At 40.0% G+C, this 24,386-nt stretch overlaps 2 protein-coding genes across 2 annotated transcripts in view; both read right to left on the reverse strand.

The window, feature by feature from the left end:
* tpm2 (tropomyosin 2 (beta)) overlaps positions 1–13,654 on the reverse strand; it is a gene marked incomplete in the record, with an annotated part of 20,293 nt that extends 6,639 nt beyond the window's left edge. The window contains 7 exon segments of the mRNA XM_037692213.1: positions 675–737; positions 1,181–1,256; positions 3,090–3,160; positions 4,363–4,480; positions 4,596–4,729; positions 7,264–7,389; positions 13,389–13,654. Of these exon segments, the coding sequence (XP_037548141.1) occupies positions 675–737; positions 1,181–1,256; positions 3,090–3,160; positions 4,363–4,480; positions 4,596–4,729; positions 7,264–7,389; positions 13,389–13,502 (702 nt within the window).
* Positions 13,655–17,743: 4,089 nt separating this feature from the next.
* Positions 17,744–24,386, reverse strand: part of LOC119425101 (talin-1) — a 107,233-nt gene continuing 100,590 nt past the window's right edge. The window contains exons 9-10 of the mRNA XM_037692625.1: positions 18,220–18,345; positions 17,744–17,952 (exon numbers count right to left, since the gene is read on the reverse strand). Of these exons, the coding sequence (XP_037548553.1) occupies positions 17,818–17,952; positions 18,220–18,345 (261 nt within the window). The 3' untranslated portion in view covers positions 17,744–17,817. The remainder of the gene's footprint in view (positions 17,953–18,219; positions 18,346–24,386) is intronic.

A 24,386-nucleotide genomic window follows, 5' to 3' on the forward strand; every position in this document is an offset into this window, starting at 1 on the left:
ATCGGGGCCAATAAATCGGCTGGCCAATTTATCGGTGCACCCCATTTTATGTATATACAGCACCTTTTATATTGGTGAGTTATTTTGATGGAATGGCCAATGTCCCATATTTAACTTTATCGCTAATATCGGTCTATACCGATACCATACCGATAATATCGTCCATCCCTCTTTAGTAGATAAACCATGAGTGAGATAGATAATTGTCATGAAGACGTGTGGAGTTCACTGTGTGTGTCACGAGGATCCACCCCCTAGAAAAGTATATTGGGCAGCGTCCAGGTGTGATGAAGCTAAATACTTTTGGCGGCAGGAAGCTCGTTAGCCCGTCCAAACACCTCCCACAAAATAACCATAAATTAGCTGCAGCATTATATAAGCTGCGGGGCTCAAAGTCTGTGAAAAAGGTAGCGGCTTATAGACCGGAAAGTACGGTAACTACAAGTGAAGATATTCTGGACACGTTAAAGAATCCCTGTCTGTCCATGTTGTGTCCAGTTTAAGGTGCAAATCTAATCTAGTTTCATACGATTCAATTTAATCCTGTTAATTCCAGTTAGATCCTATAAAGTATTGCAAACAACTGCACGATGTTTTGAGTGCATAAATTATACAAAATCAAGTATTGTAAACTAACGTGGCCTTCCAAAAACCATTAAATGTGTCATTCTCACCTCCTTCAGTTTTTCAGTAAGAACTTTGATTTCTTCTTCGTATTTGTCCTCCTTTTGCGAGTACTGAAATAGAAAAATATGTTTCAATGAAACTGCAGGGAAGTCCCTTTTAACTTCAACAGGGAGACAAACATTACAAAGGATGCAGAGGGTAAAGCCACTCGTTGTGTTTCTTTGGGAAAAGGATGAAAGGTAAATAGTAATGTCTAAGTTGAGTGAATAAATAAAGAGTTAGGCAATGAGATTTTAAGATAGCTATCATTTCAACCTTCATATTTTATTATCAAAACAGTTTTTGTCCTATCCTTTTTACAAGAGGACAGTTATCAGTGTCTTCTTCCAGACAAACATTACATGAAACAAAAATAGATTCAGATGGAAACAGTCTGTCAGTAAGGTCTCAAGTGTTCTGTGTGTTTAATAATTGTAGTTTCATGGACTACAGTCTGTTAGTAATTCACAGTCGGACCGGCCCCGAGCTGAGTCCCTCTCAGCCCTCACTGTACCTTCTCAGCCTGGGCTTCCAGAGACTTCAAGTTGTTGGTGACATTTTTCAGCTCTTCCTCAAGGTCAGCTGATTTACTGAGCAACGTAGGAAAGAAGAGAAGCAAAAGAAGAGAAAGCAGTAATTTGAAAGGTAGAAGAGATTAAAACTGTTTTGTGCCGTGTCCAAAGACAGAATGAGCTCACCTGGCTCTGAGGATCTGAGAATTTTAGTTTTAACGCTTTTAAAAGCGTTAAAACTAACGTAGGGCTTTTTAAAATTTACTTTTGTTAAATGTGAAATATTCATGTATTTCATATTGAGATGTGGTCTTTTCATGAAAACGCACATAAAAGAACATTAAAACTGTCCTCCTTTGCACATACAATGTAAGGGAGGAGAAATGTGTGCAGGTTAAACAGGAACCGCAGGCAGAAGCTGAGAGGCTGCAGGCCAGAGGAGAACGAAGCAGGGCGTTATAAAAACTGTACCTCTTCCTCGCCGCACACCATCGACTTTAAATTCTGGTCCATTAGCCTGAGCTCCTCCTCGAGCTCCCTCACTCGCCTGAAGCAGTTAGTCCGGGATGATGGTGCAGGGTTGGGGTGACGGGGGTGGGGAGAGAGGGGGGTAAGTTGGCCCAAATGGGCAACGGTGGTGCACACATGCGTTAATGATGCATTTCAGAAACCCCACAGCAAAACACATTCAAGTCTACGTGCCTGGTGTGTCTGGTGTGCATCGCACATCGTATCACTACATGAGGCTTAAAGGGGTGGTTCAGCCATTTTTAAATGTTTTTCTGTGTAAAAGTTATGAGTTAATGTCTGACAGGACAGATGAGCTAACGTCAAGTCTGAACAGAGGTGTGTCTGCCTCGACAGGCCATTATTAGCTCAGCAGTGTGGTCTGAGCTTCCACGTTCAAAGCAGATCAATGCCATCTTAAAACTACTTGAACCTCAGATAATCCACAATCCACATTCGTTTTTTGGCAAATATATAAAATGCAAAAGTCGCAGCTGAGCTGCTGAGCCCCTCTCATCTGGCTGCTGCTGCCGCTATCTGCACTTTCAAATAACCACTGAATTCTGCGAAGGAAAAGAAAAATGTACTAAGAGATAAGAAATATAAAAGTTCTGTTAAATAGTTTTTGTGTGAACCGAAATACATTTTCAAGACTGAAGCCATTTTAGGACAGCAATTTGCTTTTTGTCTTAGTCGTTAACTCATCGGTCCAAAATCTTTTTCTCCACACTGAGCCTGTTCAATCTACAATGCTGATATTCTAATTGTTTCAAACCTTTACACACAAAAAAAAAAAAAAACATTTGTGTGGCTGAAATATTCCCTTTAAGTACAAAGCTGAAACAGGTTACTTACTGAAAAGTAAAACAATTTCCAACATTGTAATTTAAAACGCAAAAATGCTGAATGCAGATATCTATTCATTTAAACCAAAATTAAATGAATACAATAAATTAAACTGCAACTAACGAGTATTACTTACATGCATTACTGTATGTTAATTATTCTTGTTAAAAATGGCATTTCAAGTAGCACTGTGTAGGATGTGGGCACATCCAGTGGCAGATGGCAACTTACAAAATACATAATATTGCATTAATAATATAAATGTGTTATAAAAACAGGCTGACATCTGTAACAAAGCAAACAGCTCTGGCAGCGGCGTTAATGCTGCCAACACCAGTCAAGGTGCATCACATGCAGCACGGCCAAAAGGCACCACAAACACTACACACCACTGCAGAACCTCCACTTCTGTTGCTGAGGGAACATATTCACCATCAGCTAAGCTAAAGTTCACATGCTGTCGTAGTAGTGATTGTATTTTCTTTTCTAGGACAACATAAATACTAATAAATAAATATTTTGTTTGGTGTGAACGTCTTAATACAGGGGTTGACTTACGCCTCAGCCACCTCAGCTCGTTCCTCTGAGCGCTCCAGATCTCCCTCCAGGATCACCAGTTTACGTGCAACCTGCAGACATTCACACACTGATTAACTTTTGGAGCCATTTTGGTTCAAAATGGCTGCCACAGCTACCTCAGAAAACTCTAAATTGACTATAAATCAGTAATTTTTTTTTTGAGATATTGAGCTGAAATTTGGTGTGGTCGTAGCTTAAAGCAAGTTGTGGTACACTCCTAATGCAAATTCAAAATCCAAGATGGCCTCCTTAGCTAAAAGGGAAGATATTGAGCAGAAATTTGGTGTGATGGTAGCCAAGAGCCAACCCCAGCACACAGTACTGTCAAATCAAAATTTTATAATGGCTGCAACGTGGCAGTCCCTGTTTCTGCAGGAACTTTCTAGTCCGACTCTGTACTACATTATGTGGAAAATGTTGCATTGTTATTTGTTACAATAAAATAATAATCAGAGTGCAAGCACTAAATATTGGTACATTACATTAATGAAAAAAAGGCTCTAAGCAGATGTCTGTGCCACTTGTGATGCTATTGGCTGTTAGCTGAACATGTTTTCTTTCAGCCGCTCCCTTATGCAAGGGTTGCCACACTCGCATGAAAGATTCAACAGTTGTCTTACGCTGGATACCCTAATACTGGTACAACCTGGGCTCAAACCTTCTGCCTCAAAATTACAAGACGGCAGCACTGACCACCGAGCTACCACGGCCCCGTCGGACTGAACACATAAATGAGGGAAATTTGAAACTCCCAACCAGACAGTTTTTGTGTACGAACAGAGGAAGCCCTTCAGAAGAGCAGGAATTCAATTCAATTCAATTCAAATTCAAAAATAATTTATTAATCCCAGAGGGAAATTAAATGTTGTTGTAACTCGGAAAACTAACTAACTAACTAACTAACTAACTAACTAACTAGGAAACATCTTAAATAAAAATAAATGAATTAAATTAAAACACCAGCTTCCCTCTATTCACACATTAAGAACATGCATTAAATGCCCTGTTCAGAAGTAAATCTAATAATAAAAATAAGATAAAAAAAACATGAATTTCTTTGTTTTCAAAATAATATCCACCCAAAACTGTTATGGACTAAAACATATTTGATATAACTAAAAAAAAATGCTGGTGCTCATCATCTGAACTGAGAAATCCCAGCCCTGATGAGTCACAGTGAACACTGAACTCTGCAGAGGCTGGGTGTGCAGCACAAGTGCTCAGTCTGGATCTAAACACAGTGACCCCCCACCTCTTCATATTTACGATCAGCCTCCTCAGCGATGTGCTTGGCCTCCTTCAGCTGCATCTCCTGGATCTCCATCTTCTCCTCATCCTTTGTTGCCCTGTTCTCTATGACCTTCATTCCTCTGAAAGACAGAGCAGAATATAAACCCAGTCAGTACTTCATTCACTGCCTGCACATGTGATTAACTGGAACTGTTCCACGTCCTTTCAGGAAAGTCTGAGCACAATGCCTTTTACCTCTCGCTCTCATCAGCAGCTTTCTCAGCTTCCTCTAGCTTCTGCAGAGCCGTAGCTAGCCTCTCTTGAGCTCGATCCAATTCCTCCTCCACCAGCTGGATGCGCCTGTTTAGAGATGCTACCTCTGCCTCGGCCTGCAGAGACACACACAGGGTTTATTAACGGGTCAAGACTGGTACTCTACATGCTGAAAGGCTTAAAACTCTTGTTCCATATTTCCATATTCATGTCTGTGTCCTCGTCTAAGATTATATACTCATCCTTGAGTGTGCGTGTGTGTGCAAGAATATTAAAAACCATCCATCCATTATCTTTTATCCGCTTCTTCCATTTTGGGTCACAGGGGTCGCCGGTGCCCATGTCCAGCAGTCACTGTGCGAGGGGTGGGGTACACCCTGGACAGGTCGCAAGTCCACCACAGGGACACAGCTCACAATCATCTCCCACAAATAGACAGTATGGGTATATTATACATTTCTTGAATCCTTAGAGTCCTGTGAATATTGCACTTGCTGACTCTTGTGTCCCTGCTGCCACAGGGCTAAAAGAAAGTTAATTTAGGTGTATATTGTATTATTTGTTGTTTAAAGAGCTCTAATGACCTCTGTGTTGGTCAGGGAAACACTAAACTGGGCTTAAATGAAAGCCAAGAGGGTTCCTTTTAAGAAGATGAAACATTTGACCAGCAATGTCTATACCATGAGTCTAAACCAGTGTTAAAAAAATAATAATGTTATATTCATGAGCTGATTACTGCGACTAAGCTACCACTTTGGAAGGGCTATCATACCAAAATGTCATCTACAGACATGCAGCTTTTCAAAATTATGATTAAGTTTTGCCACTCTGAGAAGGACTATGAAACATCTGTATTGTGTTGGCTCGCCTGCTTCTTTTCTTGTCAGTGGGTCCGCTCCTTTTTCTATCACCACCTCAAGAAGTAGAGCAGCAAAGAACGTCAGGTTTCAACGCCAGCGTCAGAAGTTACCACAAAACAGAGCCGACATGTCAGATGTGTTTATGTTTATTGTATAATAATGACATTGTTAAACTTTATGAGGACATATATTCACAACAACCTTCGTATGTATGTATCTGTCTATCTGTCTAAGTTAGTGAACATTTTTCGCTGGCTCGGAAATGGCACTACGTTAAATTGCGCCGGCGTTTAAATGGAGCGTACCGGTTAATACGTTTTAGACCAGGAAACGTCAGTGTGAAAGTTGCGTTAAACGCGTGCGCTAAATATATTGTTTTAACAATTATATGTCCAACATCGTTAAACAAAACAACTAAGCAGCGATTTTTTTTAACTGTTATTTTTATAGTCAGAGTCTAACTGTTCGGGATGAACAGCGCCTCTCAGAGTCCCAGTTGGTCCCAGCAGGTCCCACTTCCGGGCGGTAAAGTTTGTTACCCTCTGCCTGTCCTGCCTCTCCATGTCGGCCTCCGCCTGCAGGAACCCCAGCCGGTCCTCCGCTTCGTAGGCCACCTGCTGCAGGCTCTGAATTTTCTTCCGCACCGCGTCCACAGATGCGTACATCGCCATTTTTGTGAAGGTGTTTTAGCACCGAGCTACGCGCAGGCGTCGCGGCGTTTCCGTGGCAACTGATTCAATGGACTTCCGGATAATATTTCAAAATAAAGTTCAGGCAAAAAAAAAAATAATAATAATAATCAAGAAGTCTTGCTTAAAATATATAATATTTGACAATTTTACCACATAAATAACTAATCAGAAACATTATAAACATATACAAAATTAATAAACGTTACTAAATTATTAAAACTTTTTATGCTACGTTAGTTTTCAACTTTTATAGAATAACTCGATAATGGATTGTGTTTCATAACTACTTTAATCAGGTCAGAAAATTGACACTTTAAGGGAGAACTTCAAATTTAAATTTTATATTTCTTATATATTTTTCATTGTTTTAAAGGTTAACATTGCAGTATACAGTAGATACATCTGTAAATCCCCTCCAGTATTTCTTTGAGTGGTAAGCAATCCAGTTGTTTTTTATAGTAAAAAAAAAAAATCCCTTCCACTCAAAGACTCCAGATTTCATGTATTCTATTTTTTCCTAATGATTACAATCATCTTGTGACATCACAATGCGCTTTATAGTTTGTGTTAAATAAAACTCAGCCAATTAAACAATGGATTTATACAATTTTCAATGATGTATCAGCGTAAGAGAAAACAAGAATCACTGCATTAATCTCAGTTAAACAGGTGTTCTCAAATGTTTTCAGTTGTTATTGAAGAATAGGATAAAAATGCATTTAGCATAAGCAAAAAACCAATAAATAAATAAAGTATAACGGTGCATGGCTCTCTTTTAGGTGAAGTGACGGAGGTCTTTGTCCAGTGGTTCAGACTCATTGTTTTGAAGGAAAGTTTCTTGTAAGAAATGTTCCTCACAAGCACATTTTAGGATTACAGCCATAATCCTTAAACTGGATTGATGAAGTTTCATGGTTCTTGTTTGGAAACAGCTTTCAGGAACACATCTGTGTGCAAGTCTTGAACAGTAACAGTAACATGTTCCAAAGATCACGATTGGTTGTGAGACACAAGAAACTTCCACTTGTGGTATGAAACACTGGTTATTGCTCAGTTTCTATGCTTCCAACCAATGTCTTAATACACATTTTTACTTACATCCGTTGCTTTTTTCTCTGCTTGCTCCAGCTTCTCCTGGGCATCCTTCAGGGACTCTGAGTATTTGTCCAGCTCATCTTCCACTCCTTTGAGTTTCTTCTGCAGGCCCAGCAGCTCCTCCTCCAGCTGCAGGCCACAGACACAAGCAATGAGACAAAGCATGTCAGAGAGATATAAAAGGTGACATGTTTAACTTTCTACCAAAAAGGGTGAGTTTAATATTCTTACAAAAACACAACTAACTAATTCTAACAACGTCAGACAGGGTTGGTGGTTTTTTCATCACTTAGATCACTTTTAAACACCTGCCTGCTCATTATAGGTGAAATGATCAATTTCTATGATTTATAGAAGCCATTTATACATGAAAGTTTTATTATTTAATTTATATCGCTTTCATTCCAGTTTGGTCTTTATCTATTTATTGGCAATTCACCTAAGAGAAAAAACAAACAGTTCTAATTTAGGTCCAGTTCAGTGTATTTTATAGAGGAACCTGCATGGAAGAGACATCCAGCAAAACCACAACCAGCACAGAGACACAGACAACACAAGTTAGTGGCTACAAACAGCAGTCAGTTGAATCTGTCATTATTAAGAGTAAAAACGATGTCTATATAGCGTTTTACACAGTGTCCGGTGACATGATGTCTGCCTTAATAAGACCATTTTTTACTCGCCATTCATTCCACAGACAAAAACCTGGAAGAAACGGATGTGCAAATTGTGGTTTAGGGTTTGGTTTGGACTTTACTAGAAAAGGACAAACTTTCAGGCTGAGATCTGTCAGAGTGGATCAACAGAGAGCAAGAAGAAGAAGCAGGTGGTTGAGATCATGGCTAGATGCTGACAGATGTCTGACATTTGTCCATTGCTGCGGGCTAATAGAAGAATTGTTACAAGAAGATGGTGGTCAGCAGCACAGATGTGCTGCAGCAGCATCGCAGGTAGTGATAAAATGCCAGCTGAGCGAAGCTGATTAACATTTAATCTACTGTGGAGAGAGCATCTGATGGATCATTCTTTAAGTTTTACCTTCCTAACTCAGAATATTAATGTGATACTTTGCTTTAGTCTTGTCTCTGTGTTAATAATGTATCACCAAAGATTGTTGCCGCTGTAAGGACTATAAAAAGGTTGTTGTAAACCGCAGCTAGGAGACCTGGTGACAATATCCCCAGAACAAATGTCCTCTCTGCATCACCTGTGACAGCCTGTCTCAGCCTGCAGCCATGTAGGGCCTCTGGCTCACAAATAGATCTGAACTTTTCTAATCCTTCATCCAGAGGGATAGCTCCAGAAACAACTGCACTGAGGAGCAGCGACAATTTCAAGGAGGTGAAGCTCTTCAAGGCTAACACTAAAATAGACACGCTAATAAATGTTTCTGAGTAGAGAGACGTAATGGTATTGTAATAGTTTCAAGCTGCAGTCCTCTGGGGACAATGAAATGTCTGCAGTTGTTCAGTTCAGTGACTGCTGTCTATAAAAAGACTTCCACCTGATCCTGTCAAATACACTGCAAAGATGCAAAAACCGTACGGTGTTCTTCAACAGTTACAGTGAACTCTCTTATTACCAGGTTTATGGCTGAAAACTGGAACTTATTGTGAATGCAGGTTTCCACCTTACAAGCCTTTTGACAAACATAAACAGAACATAAATAATATCAAGTACGATCCCATGAAGACTTTCAGGCCAAACAGGATGGCTGCCAACTAGAGGACATTTGTGGTCATGTGATCAGTCCATTTGTCTTGTACTTTTGATGGACGGTACAGTCGTGCTTTTCTTCACAAGAGGAAAGTTTTGTGAGACTTTTGTTGTGCATTCAAATCAAAAATGCATCCAAGAAAAAAAAATACTGTATGTCTGTGCAGTTTCTGTCCTGTAGTCCCAGTAAATGGCCACTCATCCTGACTCGATTCTGCTGGAGGGTTCTGTTCAAAGGAAGTTATTTTTTTTTGGGGGGGGGGTCTTCCACTGTCTCACTGAATCAAAGGAGAACTGGAATCAATTTGTTGATTTTCTTAGTCACGATTCAGGGTTTTCTGTGGTATTTTGATAGTGTCGTTCATTTCTCATGTTTGCATTTGTTAGTTTCTTGTGCTTTGTGCCACAAGTGGCAGCTGAATGTTTGGGACTTGGTGCTCTGACCCTGGCTTACAAAGCTGGCTCTTGGGATATGGAAGATCACCTCTCTGGAGGGAGCCTGAACTTGTGTGTGAAGTTAAGAGGTATTGACCAGATCTCATTGGGCTCACCTCAACACACAGTGTGACTTTCTGGAACCAATCTCCTTGAGAAGGACTAGACTTTATTCCACTCTGGGGTTGCCAGTGGTGAGGTGCCATGATGGAAGCCTGTGCTTTGGAGGTTCCCCCAGTAGACTGTAGATGATAGGGCAGCTTCCCTGTGCCTTCAGGTGGGGGCTGGACTCTGACTCTTGTTTGTGTCTACGTGCTGAACAACAGTTCAGAGTATCTGTCCTTCTTGGAGTCCTTAGAGGGGGTGATGGAAGGTGCTCCAGCTCGGGACTCAGTGACTTCAATGTCCATGTAGGAAGCAACAGAGTAACAACCTGGAGGGTGTGACTGGGGGGAATGGACCCTCGTGACGTTCTGTTGGACTTCTGTTCTTGTCACGGTTTGTCCGTGACCAACACCATGTTTGAACATGATTGCACACACAATTTTCACACTCTTTGCTATTTTTCCATCTTAATACTGTGTGCTCATACAATGCATTTCTGCCAAGGAGGACGCCAAACTGTGTTTTACAGTTTGTAACTATGCTTTTTGCACTGAGAAAAAAAGATTTGTTCTATTTTATTTATAAGTGCACATGGCACCAGGACAACGTAGGTCACATAGATGGACTTTGTAGTCAAGACAGTCGATCTGTGTCAACTGGTCAACACCTGGTGGTGTGTCGGATCAGGTGATGAGGGAAGATGCTGAACAAACCCAGTGAGACAAACGTAGTAAATGTTTGCTGGGAATGCCTGGTGGAAGAACCTTTCAGAAGGATCAACTCCCACCTCCTACTGAATGTCAACCAGATCCCAGCAGAAGTGGGGTGAATTGAGTCTGAGTGGGCCATGTTCTGCATCTTCACTGTTGAGGGGACTGCCTTGAGCTGTGGCTGCAAAGTTGTTGGGGCCTCTCTTGGTAGCCATCCTCTAACCCGACCCGGGTGAGAGAGGCTGAAGCTGAAGGAGTCCTATCAGACCTTGTTAGTGGTTTGTTCTTCTTCATTCTCCTCATTGTAGTTTTCACTCCTCCATGTTCTGCTCTGGTGTTTTGTATCTTGTGTTGCCCTGTTTTAGTTTGTGCTCCCACAGATCCTGCCCAACTCCAGCTAGAACTTTAAGGTTTTCAGGTGGATGATAAAAACTGTATCTCTGAACAAAAGCAGCTTGTGAACCGTGCATCTTTTGATTGACACCCACTAATCAGAGTATGGGCCTGTGGTTCATGGGGTTCACTGACACATTGCAGGCTCTAATCAAATGCCAGTCATGTTGGATACTTTTGAGGAGTGACTGGGGAAGGAGCTATCAAGAGGCTAAAGCTAGCGAGAAAACGAGCGCCAAGAAGATGAAAACAATAGTTTAAATACAAAAAAAGGGGAACAACATTCAACAAACATCCTTATGTGGACCATAAGGTGTGCAACTTCCATCATTTTTACTTCTTGCATGTATTCAGTTGAAACATAAGAGAATGAAAAATAGAGATTGAGATTATATTTGCCCTGTTTAAATATTTCAGATTAGTATTAATGGGCTCTGCTTTGATTCTTAAGAGCATTTCAAGTTCTCACTTGTTTAAAGGGACTTCAGATGCATTTAACAAGCAGTAAACATACAGATGGTGTGAAGCTGTCTGCTCATCTACTGAGAAGTAAGAAGTGATGCTCTACTTTCCAAAGAACTGAACAGTAGCTGCAGCCAGTCCATCTCTTAAAGAGAAATATGTTGAAAAACTGCCAGGAACTACAACAGAAGCTGAACTCTCAAAGAGAAACATCACCTTCTTCCAACATCCAGACAGGATAAGTCGCAGCAGTGTTTAGTCACACGCTCAAAATAAAATAAAAATAACGATCTACCTCCTTAAAGCTCAAGAGAGGGTAAAAACTTGTATTTGTCTCTGACTGAAAGGTTAACGAGGTTAAATAAGGTTCTGAGATGTGCTTAGGTAAAATAAATCTCTAAGAGTTTTACGTGGCTTCTGATGAGATTGTACAAAATGTGCAGAGTTTACGTCTGGAAGTTGTTTTTAATGATGATGATGATGATGATGATGATGCACTCAGTCAGGTTGTTAAAGATTTAAATTAAATGTACAACACTCAGTGACAGCAAAAGGGAAATTAGTTTTTATAAATGCATCATTTCTGAGAAGTGGACAGGGATTTTGTAGCTAAATTAACACTGAACCTCGTGACATAAAACTACCATAATTAATAATAATCAAACGTACTTTTTATTTATCTGGAATAATAGAAACAGAATAAATGACTGGCAAAGTGGAAAATAATATTTTTGTTTCCTTTAAAGCCCACTTAGTTTATAAGTTTATGTAGAAAGTTTGACTTCAGAAACCACCTCTTACTTATATACATGGATCACTAGTGATAATCGAGTGTGACTCATCTGGTGAGTTAGGTGCTGAACTGTCTGAACCATGGTGGGATACGACGATTCTCAGCACACGATCAAGTACACCATGTGCTAGATTACAGTTTATACAGATTAAAGTAATAAACAGAGTCCACTTCTCAAAATCCTGTTGATTTAAAAACGTTCCTTCAATTTTAGACCAGTGTGACAGATGTCAGACGTCACCTTGCAACTTCAGTCATATTTTTTTCTTCTGTCCAAGTTTGCATAAATTCTGGAGTGTCTTTTTTTCTTGTACTTTCAGATGCTTTTGCTTTTTTAGTGTGTGACTAATTACCGTTTTTGGAGTTGCAATGACCACGCTTAACCTACCTCCCCTGCAAAATGAGATCTTAGCTTTGGAAATCTCCCACACCTCCATCTACGCATGGCTTAACACTGTCAGGACGTTTTCGAGGTGGAGAAGATTTTACTAACAGTGAATTTACTTGCGAGTGGACACCCTTACCTCAAATCTGTACCTTCTTAATGTGTACAATTGTGTAATTAACCCATCATGTTATGAAGTTATAACAATTGTAAACTATTTATTTTAGATCCTCCCTCCTCCACACACGGCTTTTTAATTTTTTTTTATTTACTTTACTTTTTTCCTCTGTTCTTGTATTTGTAGTGTTTTGATGAATAAATACAATTAAAGAAAATAAAGTTTGACCTGTTCAAGCAGCAACACATAAGAATGGTTGAACATATAGACCTCGCTGTCAGGAGATGGTTTGGTCTGTAAAGGTTTTAAGAAAAAAAGTCCCCCACTTTGTTTGATCTAAACTGCAATAATGTGTGGTTTTTTATCATTTATGTCCTTTATTGTAGCTTCAAATGATTGTTAATCCAGCATGATGTTCGTGTAGTTAAATTTAATCCCCATGTTGAACATGGATGAGAAAGCAGATAAACATGAGAGGGGTTCTGAAAGGTTTGTCCTGGCAGGACGTCCCGTGGGAGAGATGACTTCTCCCCCAACCAGAACCGTGTCTGAACGCAGCTTTGTCCAAAAAATATTTTTTTATTCACCGTTTATTTTAACACATTGTGAGAAAACATTCCCAAATAAATCCAGCTGTGGAATAACGATGCTCCAAAGGTTTCTGCAGATCCACAAGTATTCTGTCTCCTGACGAGACTTTGACTTTTCAAAGCCTCTTGGTGTCAGACACGAGAGACCTCAGAGTTTAGCTTCACAGTTGATGTCATTTTCAAGGTTATAGTGGAATCGTTACTAGTTGTTGATCCTTCCTTACAGCTCCTAAAGGCCTCGTTATGATGTCCAAGCCCAGGCAATTAAACCGGTCAGGCCTAAAGACTTTTGGGTTCATTTTTGTCTAAAACATTTTGATTAAAAACTGATCCTTTTGGTAATAATTTATTTTTTATTTCAGCACATTTAATGAGAGGGATCTCGTCTTTATCATGTCAAACTGAGCTCCCATCAACCCACCTGTTTGCATTTGTCCTCCGCTCCTTTCTTGTCCACCTCGGCCTGCTCTGCACGGTCTATGGCATTCTCCTTATCCAGCTTCAGCATCTGCATTTTCTTCTTGATGGCCTCCATGTTTGCGTGTGTTGGCTCTCAGCAGAGAAGAGAAGGGACGAGCACTTTGTTATCCTGACGGAGCCTCGGGCAGGTGGACAGGAGCGAGCTGTGGGGCTTGACTGAAAGGAGAAAAGAGATCTCACAGATAGGAACAGCCCAGCAGCTGCTGGAGCTCCAGCCTAAAACTTGTTGCCCATATTTAGGCAGCGAGAGCCGTTCAGTGTGTGTGTGTGTGTGTGTGTGAGGATAAATCAGAACTGAGCACACTCCCTTATGCGTGTCATCATTCTGCACGAGACAGAAAACAGCAGCTCAAATCCAAATATTTATAAGGAAAAATCATCAGGATTAATGAAGTTATTTCCACCTTCCTCACAAACAGCAAGTGGGGTTATAATCAGGAAAAAAATTTCTGCTGCCCTTCTACAAATCTGTAAAAAAAATATAATAATAATAATAATAAAAACCTCTGACCATGCTGAAATAAAATGTGTTGAGTTCCAACTTTCCAGCAAAGTTGCAAACTCTTTAACAACCTTAAAACGAAAACAAACAATTATGGAAAGAATAAAAACGCATGTGTGGCAGGTTTGAAAATACATTTTTGTAAGAAAAATAATCAGAGAAACATTCTGATTTTTCTGTTTATGTGTTGGATCTTCAGTAAAATTCACAGCTGTGTACTTTAAATCAGACTTTGAGAAAACCCACAAGGAGATGATGAGTGGAAACAGTGCTGTAAAAATCCTTCACAAAGCCAGAACTATTCATCGTTATTTGAAGTAACCAAGAACGACCGCAGGTTTCTTTTTAGAACCCTGGCCAGGCCGACACAGAACAGTGACTTCATCACAAAGTTGATTTAATCAGTAAACAAAATGGCAGAATTTACACATTGAATAAAATCTCAGCTTCAACAAACAATTCAGTCCAGTTGACCTGTGAGTTATCAGAAACAGTTGTTTAATTCAATGTGTCTTCTAGTTTTTCCATCACAACCAAACTGCTCAGAGGTTTTCCCTTCAATTGGTACCTCCATTTTAGATCTGATCCAGCTCTCTTTAGCCACAACGAGCTTGTAAACTTTATTTTTAAAAATTAAATTTAAATGGGTTTGAATTTGGGTCCATAATTTTACATTTCATTTAATTTTTAAAAAGTCTAGAAAAAGTGTAGCAAGTTATGATAGCAAAATAATCTGAGGAGTTTCAGTCAGAGTATAGAAAAGGTACTGATGAAAATGACTAAGGATCTTCTTGGGAGCTCAGACAGTGGACTGTAGTTGTTCTGTTAGAGCTCAGCGCTGATACAAATGATCACATCATTTTACGGAGGGTTCAACTTGTTATAAGGGTCAAGGGAAAGCATCAAGGTGGATTAAGTCAATTTTGTTTGATAAAATTCCCATTTGCTCATGTAAAAAATGAATCTTCCACACCAGAGTCAGTCATGGAGTTCTGCAGGGTTCAGTGTTACAAACTCTTAATTTAGCACCAAACACTGCTCTGTAATTTACTGGTAATCAGTGAAGACTCCAGAAACATGAAGGAGTTGTGGTCAGATGCCAGAGAAAGGGTAAGTTTCTGGCCATCAAGGACAACACCATATCTGAGAACACCATCCCCACAGTGAAGCATGTTAGTAGCAGCATCATAATGTGAGGATGTTATTCATCAACAGGGTTTGGGAAACTTGTCAGTTAAGAAGAAAAATGCACAGAGCAAAATAAAGTGACGTTATTGAGGAAAACCTGAATCTTCCAGAGATTTGAAAGGCGGTTGGAGGTTTCCTGCAGGACAACCACGGACGCAACGCTCCCTGGACCGTCTTCGCTCAGTTTCCCATTTTTTTACATTCATAAATGACGTCATCTCATCTGTAATTTTCCTCATCAGTTTCTTTAGTATAGACAGAATATGGACACTACACATGTTGGGGAATATTGGTCATAGTTGGATTAACATCAAAATTCATGCTCAATAATCCAGGTACAAATCCAACAATGTTCAGTCAGGTCATTTGGGTGTTTTTTTTTTTTTTTTTTTGTTGAGACGTTTCATCCTTCATCCAAAGGACTTCTTCAGTCCGAGGAGCCACAAACAGACTGGAGTCCCACAAATATCACACTCCCATAATGGGAAAAAAAAAAAGTTTGCTGGTGATAAACTGGTTTCTGGGGCCCACCCTCTCCCCAGTCAACTCCTCGGGGGCAATCATGCCAAAATGAGCCACTATGCTAAGTTTTTTTTCCACTATGGGCATATTTGTGGGACTCGTTTGTTTGTGGCTCCTTAGACTTCACACACACACACACACACAAAATTAACTCAATTTTGAAAGGAAAAAAGTCTTTATACCGTTTCTAAAAAAACAAATGTCTTGGACCAAAATAATTTGAAACGTTTCCTTGCCAAGTAAGGTTTGTGCTAAATAACTTAAAAGAAGAGAGCTGTTTTTTTTTAAACCCAAGTAACTTTTTTTTATCTTAAAGAGCAGCTTACAGATATGTGCAGTATAGATCAGTAGTTTCTGAAAGCCAACAGCTCGGGGGCGGACACCCAGCCATTAAAATCATTATGTAAATAAACCAAGTATTACAATGATATGTTACCTTTTAAATTTGTTTATTTTATTGCATTGAATCATAAATGCAATAAACAGAACCCAAACCCAGAACAAAAAAAACAAACAAACAAACAAAACAAAACAAAAAAAAAAAAAAATATATAAATATGTGGCGATCTGGAAATGTCCCGCGGGCAGTCAGTTGAGTATCCCTGTAATAGATGCTTGTCATCTTTGGGGAAAGCGTGAGGGGGAACAAATACTGAAAATGTATACCAGCATGTGTTGGGGATCACTTCAGATACACCAGACCAAATTTGAACTTAATAACCATAAAAATGACTGATTTATAACTATTTTTGTCTTTGATAATGTTGATTAGCTGTGGCAGCCATCTTGAATCGTGTTTAATCCAAATATTTATCAATTCTAGATGTTCATCGAATAATTACTTTGTTACAATAAACTCTGCTGCTTCATGAAGTAGGTGGCTCACACACACACGCACGCACGCACGCACACACACACTCAAGTACACAAACTCTATATTCTTGACAACCACCAAAAAAGACAAAACAAAAACAAACAAACAAAAAACTCCAACATTTTCAGTGAAAATTTGCTTTATTGTATATAAATCTCTAGGACAGTGCCCGGCAGGTGATACTACTGTGCACCAACATTATAATTCTACCACAATAAAAGTCAAAATGTGATCAAAATGAAAAAACTTTCAATTATTACAGTCTTAATCTGCGTACTGCTCTGTCAGATCTAAAAAGTATGTGACTGAAAATAAAGCTATTTGTGCTGATGCGTAGCAGGGTGATGAAGTTATTGCACTTCTAGGGCAAATGGAATCAATAATACTTGAAAAAAATAAAAAAACGCATGATCTAAGCACAAATACAAAGTTTTGTCAATAAGGCACTAACAGTAGGCCCATTAAAAAAATAACTTTGTAAAATCTGCTACAAATGGCACCAGATATGTTTGGATGTGTATATTTACTGGAGTGTTGTCGTACAGTCATGCTGATATAAAATGTTGCAGCATTAAATATATGGCTTTATGAACACAATCAGACCTAAATACTAAAAATAAGAGAAAGACATTTGTTTCATATAGTTCAGAGCTCATTCTTTCACAAAATACTTATATGTTCAAAATCTTTTAACTGTTTTTTCGGATGTAAAAATGTTTTTTTCTGCTTTTACTTTTTCATTAAAATAAACTAAATGGCATTAAAGATATGAGACATCTGCTAACACTTCAAAGCTCTTTGGAAATGTATTCAGACAAAAAAAACAACAACATTTGCATAGATTATGAATATTTTGGCATTAAAACATAAATTGTACTATTAGATTTCATCTTTATAACTATAGGATGTAACAGATTAACTTACTGGTATGACTTTGTCACTTTACAACGCCACACAGCTTGACAGCACAAAAAGACATTTATGAACACATTTTAACAAAAGCGCAGATAACTTAATTAGCAGTTGAATGCAGAAGATTCAGTATTAGCAAAATGTAGATCATCTGGCATTATTCAACAAAAATGTAAAACCATACAAGATTCAAAAGACGCCTCCTGATATGTTCATGTTAAGGTGGAATGAGTCTGCCCAAAAGTTGCATCTGTGCTCACGTATTAGCAGATGGGAGGTCCTGAGCAATCCACTGATTAGGTTACTGATGATGCTGATTGTCAGCGCAACACTCCTCCCCACACACACACACACACACTCACACACACACTTTCACTGCTCCTGGCCGTCCTCTCGCAGCTCCGAGGGGAGGAACTTGTACTGCTGCTGTCTGATCATGGCCAGCTTCTTCCTGGCCTCTTCCAGCTCCTTTTCTTTCCGCAGCATCTCCTCCTGCGCCGCAATGATCTGGAACATCACCGCAGTCTGTTAGTGGACCAGCTTACAGCCCGCACATGTTAAACACACGCACAGAATCTCTGCCGACTTGAATTTTTGTCGGCAGATGATTTAATAGTGATAAGATTTCTTGAAAATACGCGCAGGCGTTTTCTGAATATTTGCCAACGGGATCACGGTTTGATCACGGTGGAGTAGACGTTTCACTTCTTTCTTCGTATATTTGCCCGTGTGTTTGCGTATGTGATTGTTCTGTGCTTAGGACACGTGACTCACCTGAGCAATGCCTCCCACCATCTTACTCTTCACCACCACAGCCTGGTCGTCCTGAGCGTCGAACGCCGCTTTCTGTGCTGCTTTCACCAGATTATCAGAGGCTCGCTTCACCGCATTTCCAGCAGCCTACAGAAACACACAGTAGGTAAGGACAATCACTTTGGAGAAACAAAGAATGGACATGAAACTGGAACTCAAAGCCAACTTAAAGGAGCTTTTTAGAAGCTGCAGAAGAACAAATCCAAGAGAAGGTCATTTTGTACCATAACTTGCACTTTGAGAAAACACACACTGACGTGTGGCAGTTCTACTCCTGGAAAGGGAATGTTAAGTTCCATTTATGCTCGGAGAGACACCATCAGATTTTTTTTGTTGCCACTCCGTGCTTGAGAAGAGCTGTAAAAGGCAAAGCTGAGAGCTAAACACTTCTCTCATTGGCAGCTCAACTCTAACACGAAAAGTTTTCCTTTTGTGGCTGTGTGGGCTGAAATCTTCCTCTCTTGGTTTATCTTTAGCTGGAATGTCGCAGTCAGTTTGGCCCCGTCATCCAACATAAACTGGGCCACTGCTTTCGTAGCTGTGTAATCTGGTCATACAACAAACCGACAGTGCAACACACCTCATTTGATTAAACTCTGCTGAGTGATTCATGAGCTAACAGACAGAGTGAACTGAGTTTACACCAAAGTTATAAACAAAGATCACTTGTAGTCTTGTCAAACTCAGAGTATGATTTGAGGGTGACCCTCGCCAAATGTTAGGTAAATTTGTAAATACATTAGTGGCGGAGAATAAACACTGTTGTTGTGGAAAAATGCATGGGATGTTAAACGAGTATTGCATACAGCACATTATACTGCATGCCCTTTGACAAACTATTATACAGCAATCTATAGAAATACTTCTTTAAAAAGTCTTCATTTGAATCAGAATCAGAATAATCTTTATTGGCATTGCACCGAGGTACAACGCGAATATGTACGTACAGTAGTCCGAAAGATGGGCGGAGTGCACGAAGCTGCAACTACAGGAGAGCGCGGCCATTTTATCCTTATCAGATAATAATCTTAGATAGGAAAAGGTGGAGAAACATGAGGGTAGATAGTGGTATTACAAAAAAGATCTTTCACATCTTGTCTATCAGGACACGATTTGAGACATCAAAAAACTCTACCAGCAAGCACAATTAAAACATGAATACATTTGCATTTGACATCGAGGTGTTGAGATTTGATCCAAAATGCTGCTGCCAGAGTCTTAACTGGAGTTAGTGGGAGAGATCATCTCTCTCCAGTTTTAGCTTCTATTCACTGGCTCCCTGTCAAATTCAGAATTGAATTCAAAATTACTTCTAACCTACAAAGCTCTCAACAACCTAGCTCCATCTTATATTACAGATTTTATTGTTCCATATTTTCCTAACAGAGCACTTCACTCTCAAACTACATGTTTACTCACGGTCCCTACAAAAACAGAATGGGAGGAAGATCTTTCAGTTCTCAGGCTCCTCTCTTGTGGAACCAACTTCCAGTTTCTGTCCGTGAGGCTGACACATTGTCCAGTTTTAAGACTGGGCTTAATACTTTCCTTTTTGATAAATACTATAATTAGGGTTGGCTTGTTATGTTACCTTAAGATTAGACTACTAGAGGAAAAAGTATGTAATTTCCTTAAATGAATTGTTAAAATTGAATAGTTGTCATTTGATTCTATTTCTATCTAAACATGTGATTCTTGACCTGCCATTGTATATCTGCTCCTACCAAACCCAGGCAGTCGAAGTAGATGGTCGCTTGTCCTGAGTCTGGTTCTGCCAAAGGTTTCTTCCTCATGAGGGAGTTTTTCCTTTTCACGTCGCCTTCATGCTCGCTCAAGGTGAGAGTTCTGTGATGGAGTTAAATTCAAAGCAGTCTGCTCCTCAGGTAAATAGTACTAAATTATTATTTTTAAATATGTATGTTTGTGATAACTTATTTTATATATGAATGTTTCTGTTCAGTGCCCTGAGACGACTTCTGTTGTGACTTGGTGAAATATAAATAAACTGAATTGAATTGAATGGCCCGGAAGAGCAAAGTCCTTGTATAACCTCGATTTGTGACCTTGACCTTAGAGCTGGGGTGATGAAATGAGTATGTGACACTCCATTAGCAATGGTGTATAAGTATATTAAGTTTAGTTAAATTACCTTGAGCAGGTCAGAAGTTAAGGGTGGGACAAAAGAAAGTTTATGGACCTCTGTATGGACGGATAGATGAATGAAAGAACGGAGACTGTACCATCATACGTTCCCTTTACGACAGGTATGTAATAAGAACTTCTGAGAGTCAAGAAACGTTTGGTCACATTTTAGCTGCAGACAAACTGCTAGATATGGTAGATGGGGACTGAAAATATACCGGATGATCTAACCTCCCACCACATATCCTTGATATTTTGCCCAGCTCACATCTTGCTTGTCATCAGTCTGGCTCATCGCAGACAAGAACAGAGCATTGGTCTTGAGTCTTTTTAAGGTCTTAAGCAGCCACTTGTAAGCTTTCTTTATGAAAGTTAGAGGGGAGTGGTGGCACAGAGGCTAGAGAAGGTGGGCATGTGATCGGAAGATCGCCGGTTCACGCCCCGGTACCAACATCATCAAAAAATGTGGGTGGGGTAGGTGAAGCACCCACACTTGCCCCCACCCTCATTTGCCCCACTCTGGGCCCATGAGCAAGGTCCTTAACCCCCATCTGCTCCCTAAACAGGTCTCTCTTGAAAATGAGTTCTTGTGGCTCAATGAGACTACCTGTATAAATGAAGGGTAAATGAAAAAAAAAGTTGAGATGAGTAATAACCATTCCCAGGAACATAAAGTCCACTTGCCCTCCTTCAGCTCCTCTAATAAGGCAGATCATCTCCATAAATACCAGCAATCTGATGCAGGCTTTTCTTAAAAGTTAATTCAAGTCAAATAAAGTGCTATGTGCTGTCATCATTGTATGTTCCCATACAATAACGAAATTAGTTCTCTGCATTTAACCCATCACACCTGGGATACACCCAGGTGGAGCATTAAGGAAGTTATTTTTGTAGTTCAGTGTACATACTGAACAGAGAGACTGAACACACAAACATAGGTGAATGGTTGTCAGCACACTGCTTATTTTTCAAGTTCTCCAGCTCACAAGGTTTACATACACACATACATACACTGATGACAACAGCCATCTTGGATTGACGTGGCTGAATGCTGAGCTCAACACCCATCATTTAATTATTTGATTTATTAACAACACAAGTGAGTGCTGGTATCTGATGGACTGTAACCAGGTGGAAACATCCCCCTGTGATACAGATAGAACAGACAGAATAGTGATCCGTTCATTAGACCTCTGAAGTTCTACTCTAATATCTCACTCCAAACAGGCAGAGCCTTTAGATCCTGATGTTGTGAGGTGGGTCCTTCATAGATCATATTCATCTACATTATTAATGGCACAGAGTAAAACAGATGACTGCTCTTTCTGAATATGGCTCTGTTGGAAGTCTCATCATGTTGAAAGAAAGTTTTTCCACTATTCAGCTCCTGGCCACTGCAGGCAAAGGGAAAGGAAAATACATTCAAAAGAAGACTTTATGTATCTATTGGCCTCCTCTGGCAATGTCGAACATGTAAGAAGAATTCAGATTCAGAAGAAGCAGTGCAGCTTTTGTTCTGGTCGTGGAACAGTGGATCTGATCTTTACCCCTGCAGATTTTTTCTAGGTTACATGGGTTTTGTGGATTTGGAAAAGGCTTATGACCATGTTCCTTGAATCATTTTGTGGGGGGTACAGTAGGAGTTGGGTATTGAGATTGCATGTAAGGGCTATCCAGTATCTGTATAACCAAAGCAAGAGCAGTGTCCGCATCCTTGGCACAAAGTTAAGCTTCTTCCTAGTGTGGATTATACTCTGCCAATATTTTTTGTGGTGTTCATTGAAAGGATTTCCAGGTGAAGTTATGAAGAGGAAGGTATCAGGTTTGAGAACGTCAGGGTCTCATTTTTGCTTGTGATGATGTGGTCTTGTTGGTGCCTTCAGGCAACGGCTTAGTGTGCTGGGATAGTTTATAGCAGAGTGTGAAGCTGCTGGGATGAGAGTCCACTGTTCCAAGTCTGTGGCCATGGGTCTCAACTGGGAACAGGTGGAATACACCTTCTAAGCAAGAGTTGAGTCCATACGTCAAGCTGAGCATTTCATGTATCTGGGAGTCTTGTTCAAGAGTGATGGTAGGATGGAGGGGGAGAAAAATAAATAGATCAGGTCTTCATTTGCAGTAGAATGTTTGTTCTGTTCTGGTGGTAAAGCTCTTTAGAGAGCAGTGCCAAAAGACAAAGCTCTCAATTTACTAGTCTGTCTACATCCCAAACCTCACTTTTGATCATGAGGTACAGATCAAAACTTAAAGAACAAGATCCTAGATATAAGCAGATAAAATGAACTTCCTTCATAGGGAGGCCGGGCGTAGTCTTAGAAATTGAGTGGGGAGCTCCCCCATCCAGGAAGAAGCTCAAGTACCACTTGTCCCCCCGCATTAAAATTTTTTAGCAGAGGTGGCTGAGGCATCTGATTAGGATGCCTCATGGGCATTCCCTCAGGAGGTTTTCCATCCCACTGGGAGGAGACACCAGGGCAGACCAGAATTTACCAGAAGGATTACGTATTCTCTCTGGCTTGGGAATACTTTGGGATCCCCCAGGAGGAGTTGGGGAAGAGGAATGCCTGGGTTTTCCTCCTAGTCCTGTTACCCCTGCGACCAGATCACAATTAAGCAGCAGGTGGCTTAGCTTGCATGCTAAACAGGGTGATTCAAAACCAAACAACTTCTGTGCCAGTTTTTTTTAACCGTACATCATAATTACACGTTACAAAAGTGCTAACATTTGGATAATTGTTTGAATTTATGGGAACACTGCAGATCTGAAGTTGGATAATCCTGAAGTGAGTGCAGATTAACCCAGCTTTGTCCCAGAACCATTGGCAGCTACTTATATAATAAACATTTGAGTAAAACAGCCTGAATGGAGAGAGAGAAAAAGCTCTCGGTGTAAACATAGAGCCATACTAATGTGTCCAGTTTCTGGTGCCATGGCTGGACCGAGTGGATTGTTTCCAATGTTCTGTCGACGTAAATGTATGGGAATTACTGTGGCGGCAGCTGCAGGCCCAGAAGAGGAGGAGATAAGCCACCGCTGATTGGATCAGAGAATATGAGCTGGCCTGGGCAGGTCGATACGTTCACAGCTAGCATACACGCAACCTCAAACATAGTATATTTGGGTGGATGAGTGAGCAGGAAATTCTCAAACTTTCTGCTATGGCTTACAACTGGCTGCATCAGTTACACACAAAGGTCACAACAACTCTACTTAGCCACATTATTTCCACCACAGTCACTGCTTTAAAAGCAGTTTGTTGAGAAAAACTTAAAATAAGCTTCTTTTTTTGTTTTTAAAGGCCACCTCCATAACCTTTCTCAGCCAGTTACAGGTCTCCAGGGGGGATTATGCTAAGCATGAAAAAAAATCCTGATGATGTCAGTGATGTAATCAAAGTAAATTTTAAAGCATAGTGTGCTGACAAGGGGACATGTCAGACCCAGCGTTATTGGATCAAGAATTTCTCTGCTGTGGTTCTCTCTGATGCACCTTTTAAAAACAAAGAAAGGCTGGTAAACAGGCACTATTACTGTACAGCTAAATATAGAGGATGCTAATCCTTATGATTCAGCAGGCGGCTCATCTGTATCGCTACATTTTTAAAACCGGCTAGTTGCGATACTTTGGTAGTGTTTGGTTACCGATAACCTCAGCTGTTGCGGAATGATTAATGTTAATGTAACGTTAGCTGGTACTGTAGATCTGCACCTTTTTCAGAAGAGGATATTGCTATACAAGCACCATCATCAGACGGCAGCACGACAAAACAAGGTGAGATGGTTGAGAAGGTAACTTTGGATCTAACCCTTACAACCTGAGCTAAAAAAAACAAAAAAAACATCAGATACATAAAGTTCAACACAGTGTTAAAACAGCTGGCAAGAACTGCTTAGCTTTGGAGTTATTTTTTACAATATTCTAAATAAAATCAATCAATCTATCTATCAATCTATTTCAATATCTATCTACCTACCTACCTACCTAA

The sequence above is a fragment of the Nematolebias whitei genome, chromosome 18 (genome assembly GCF_014905685.2).
Source record: "Nematolebias whitei isolate Nwh7 chromosome 18, NemWhi1, whole genome shotgun sequence".
NCBI lineage: Eukaryota > Metazoa > Chordata > Actinopteri > Cyprinodontiformes > Rivulidae > Nematolebias > Nematolebias whitei.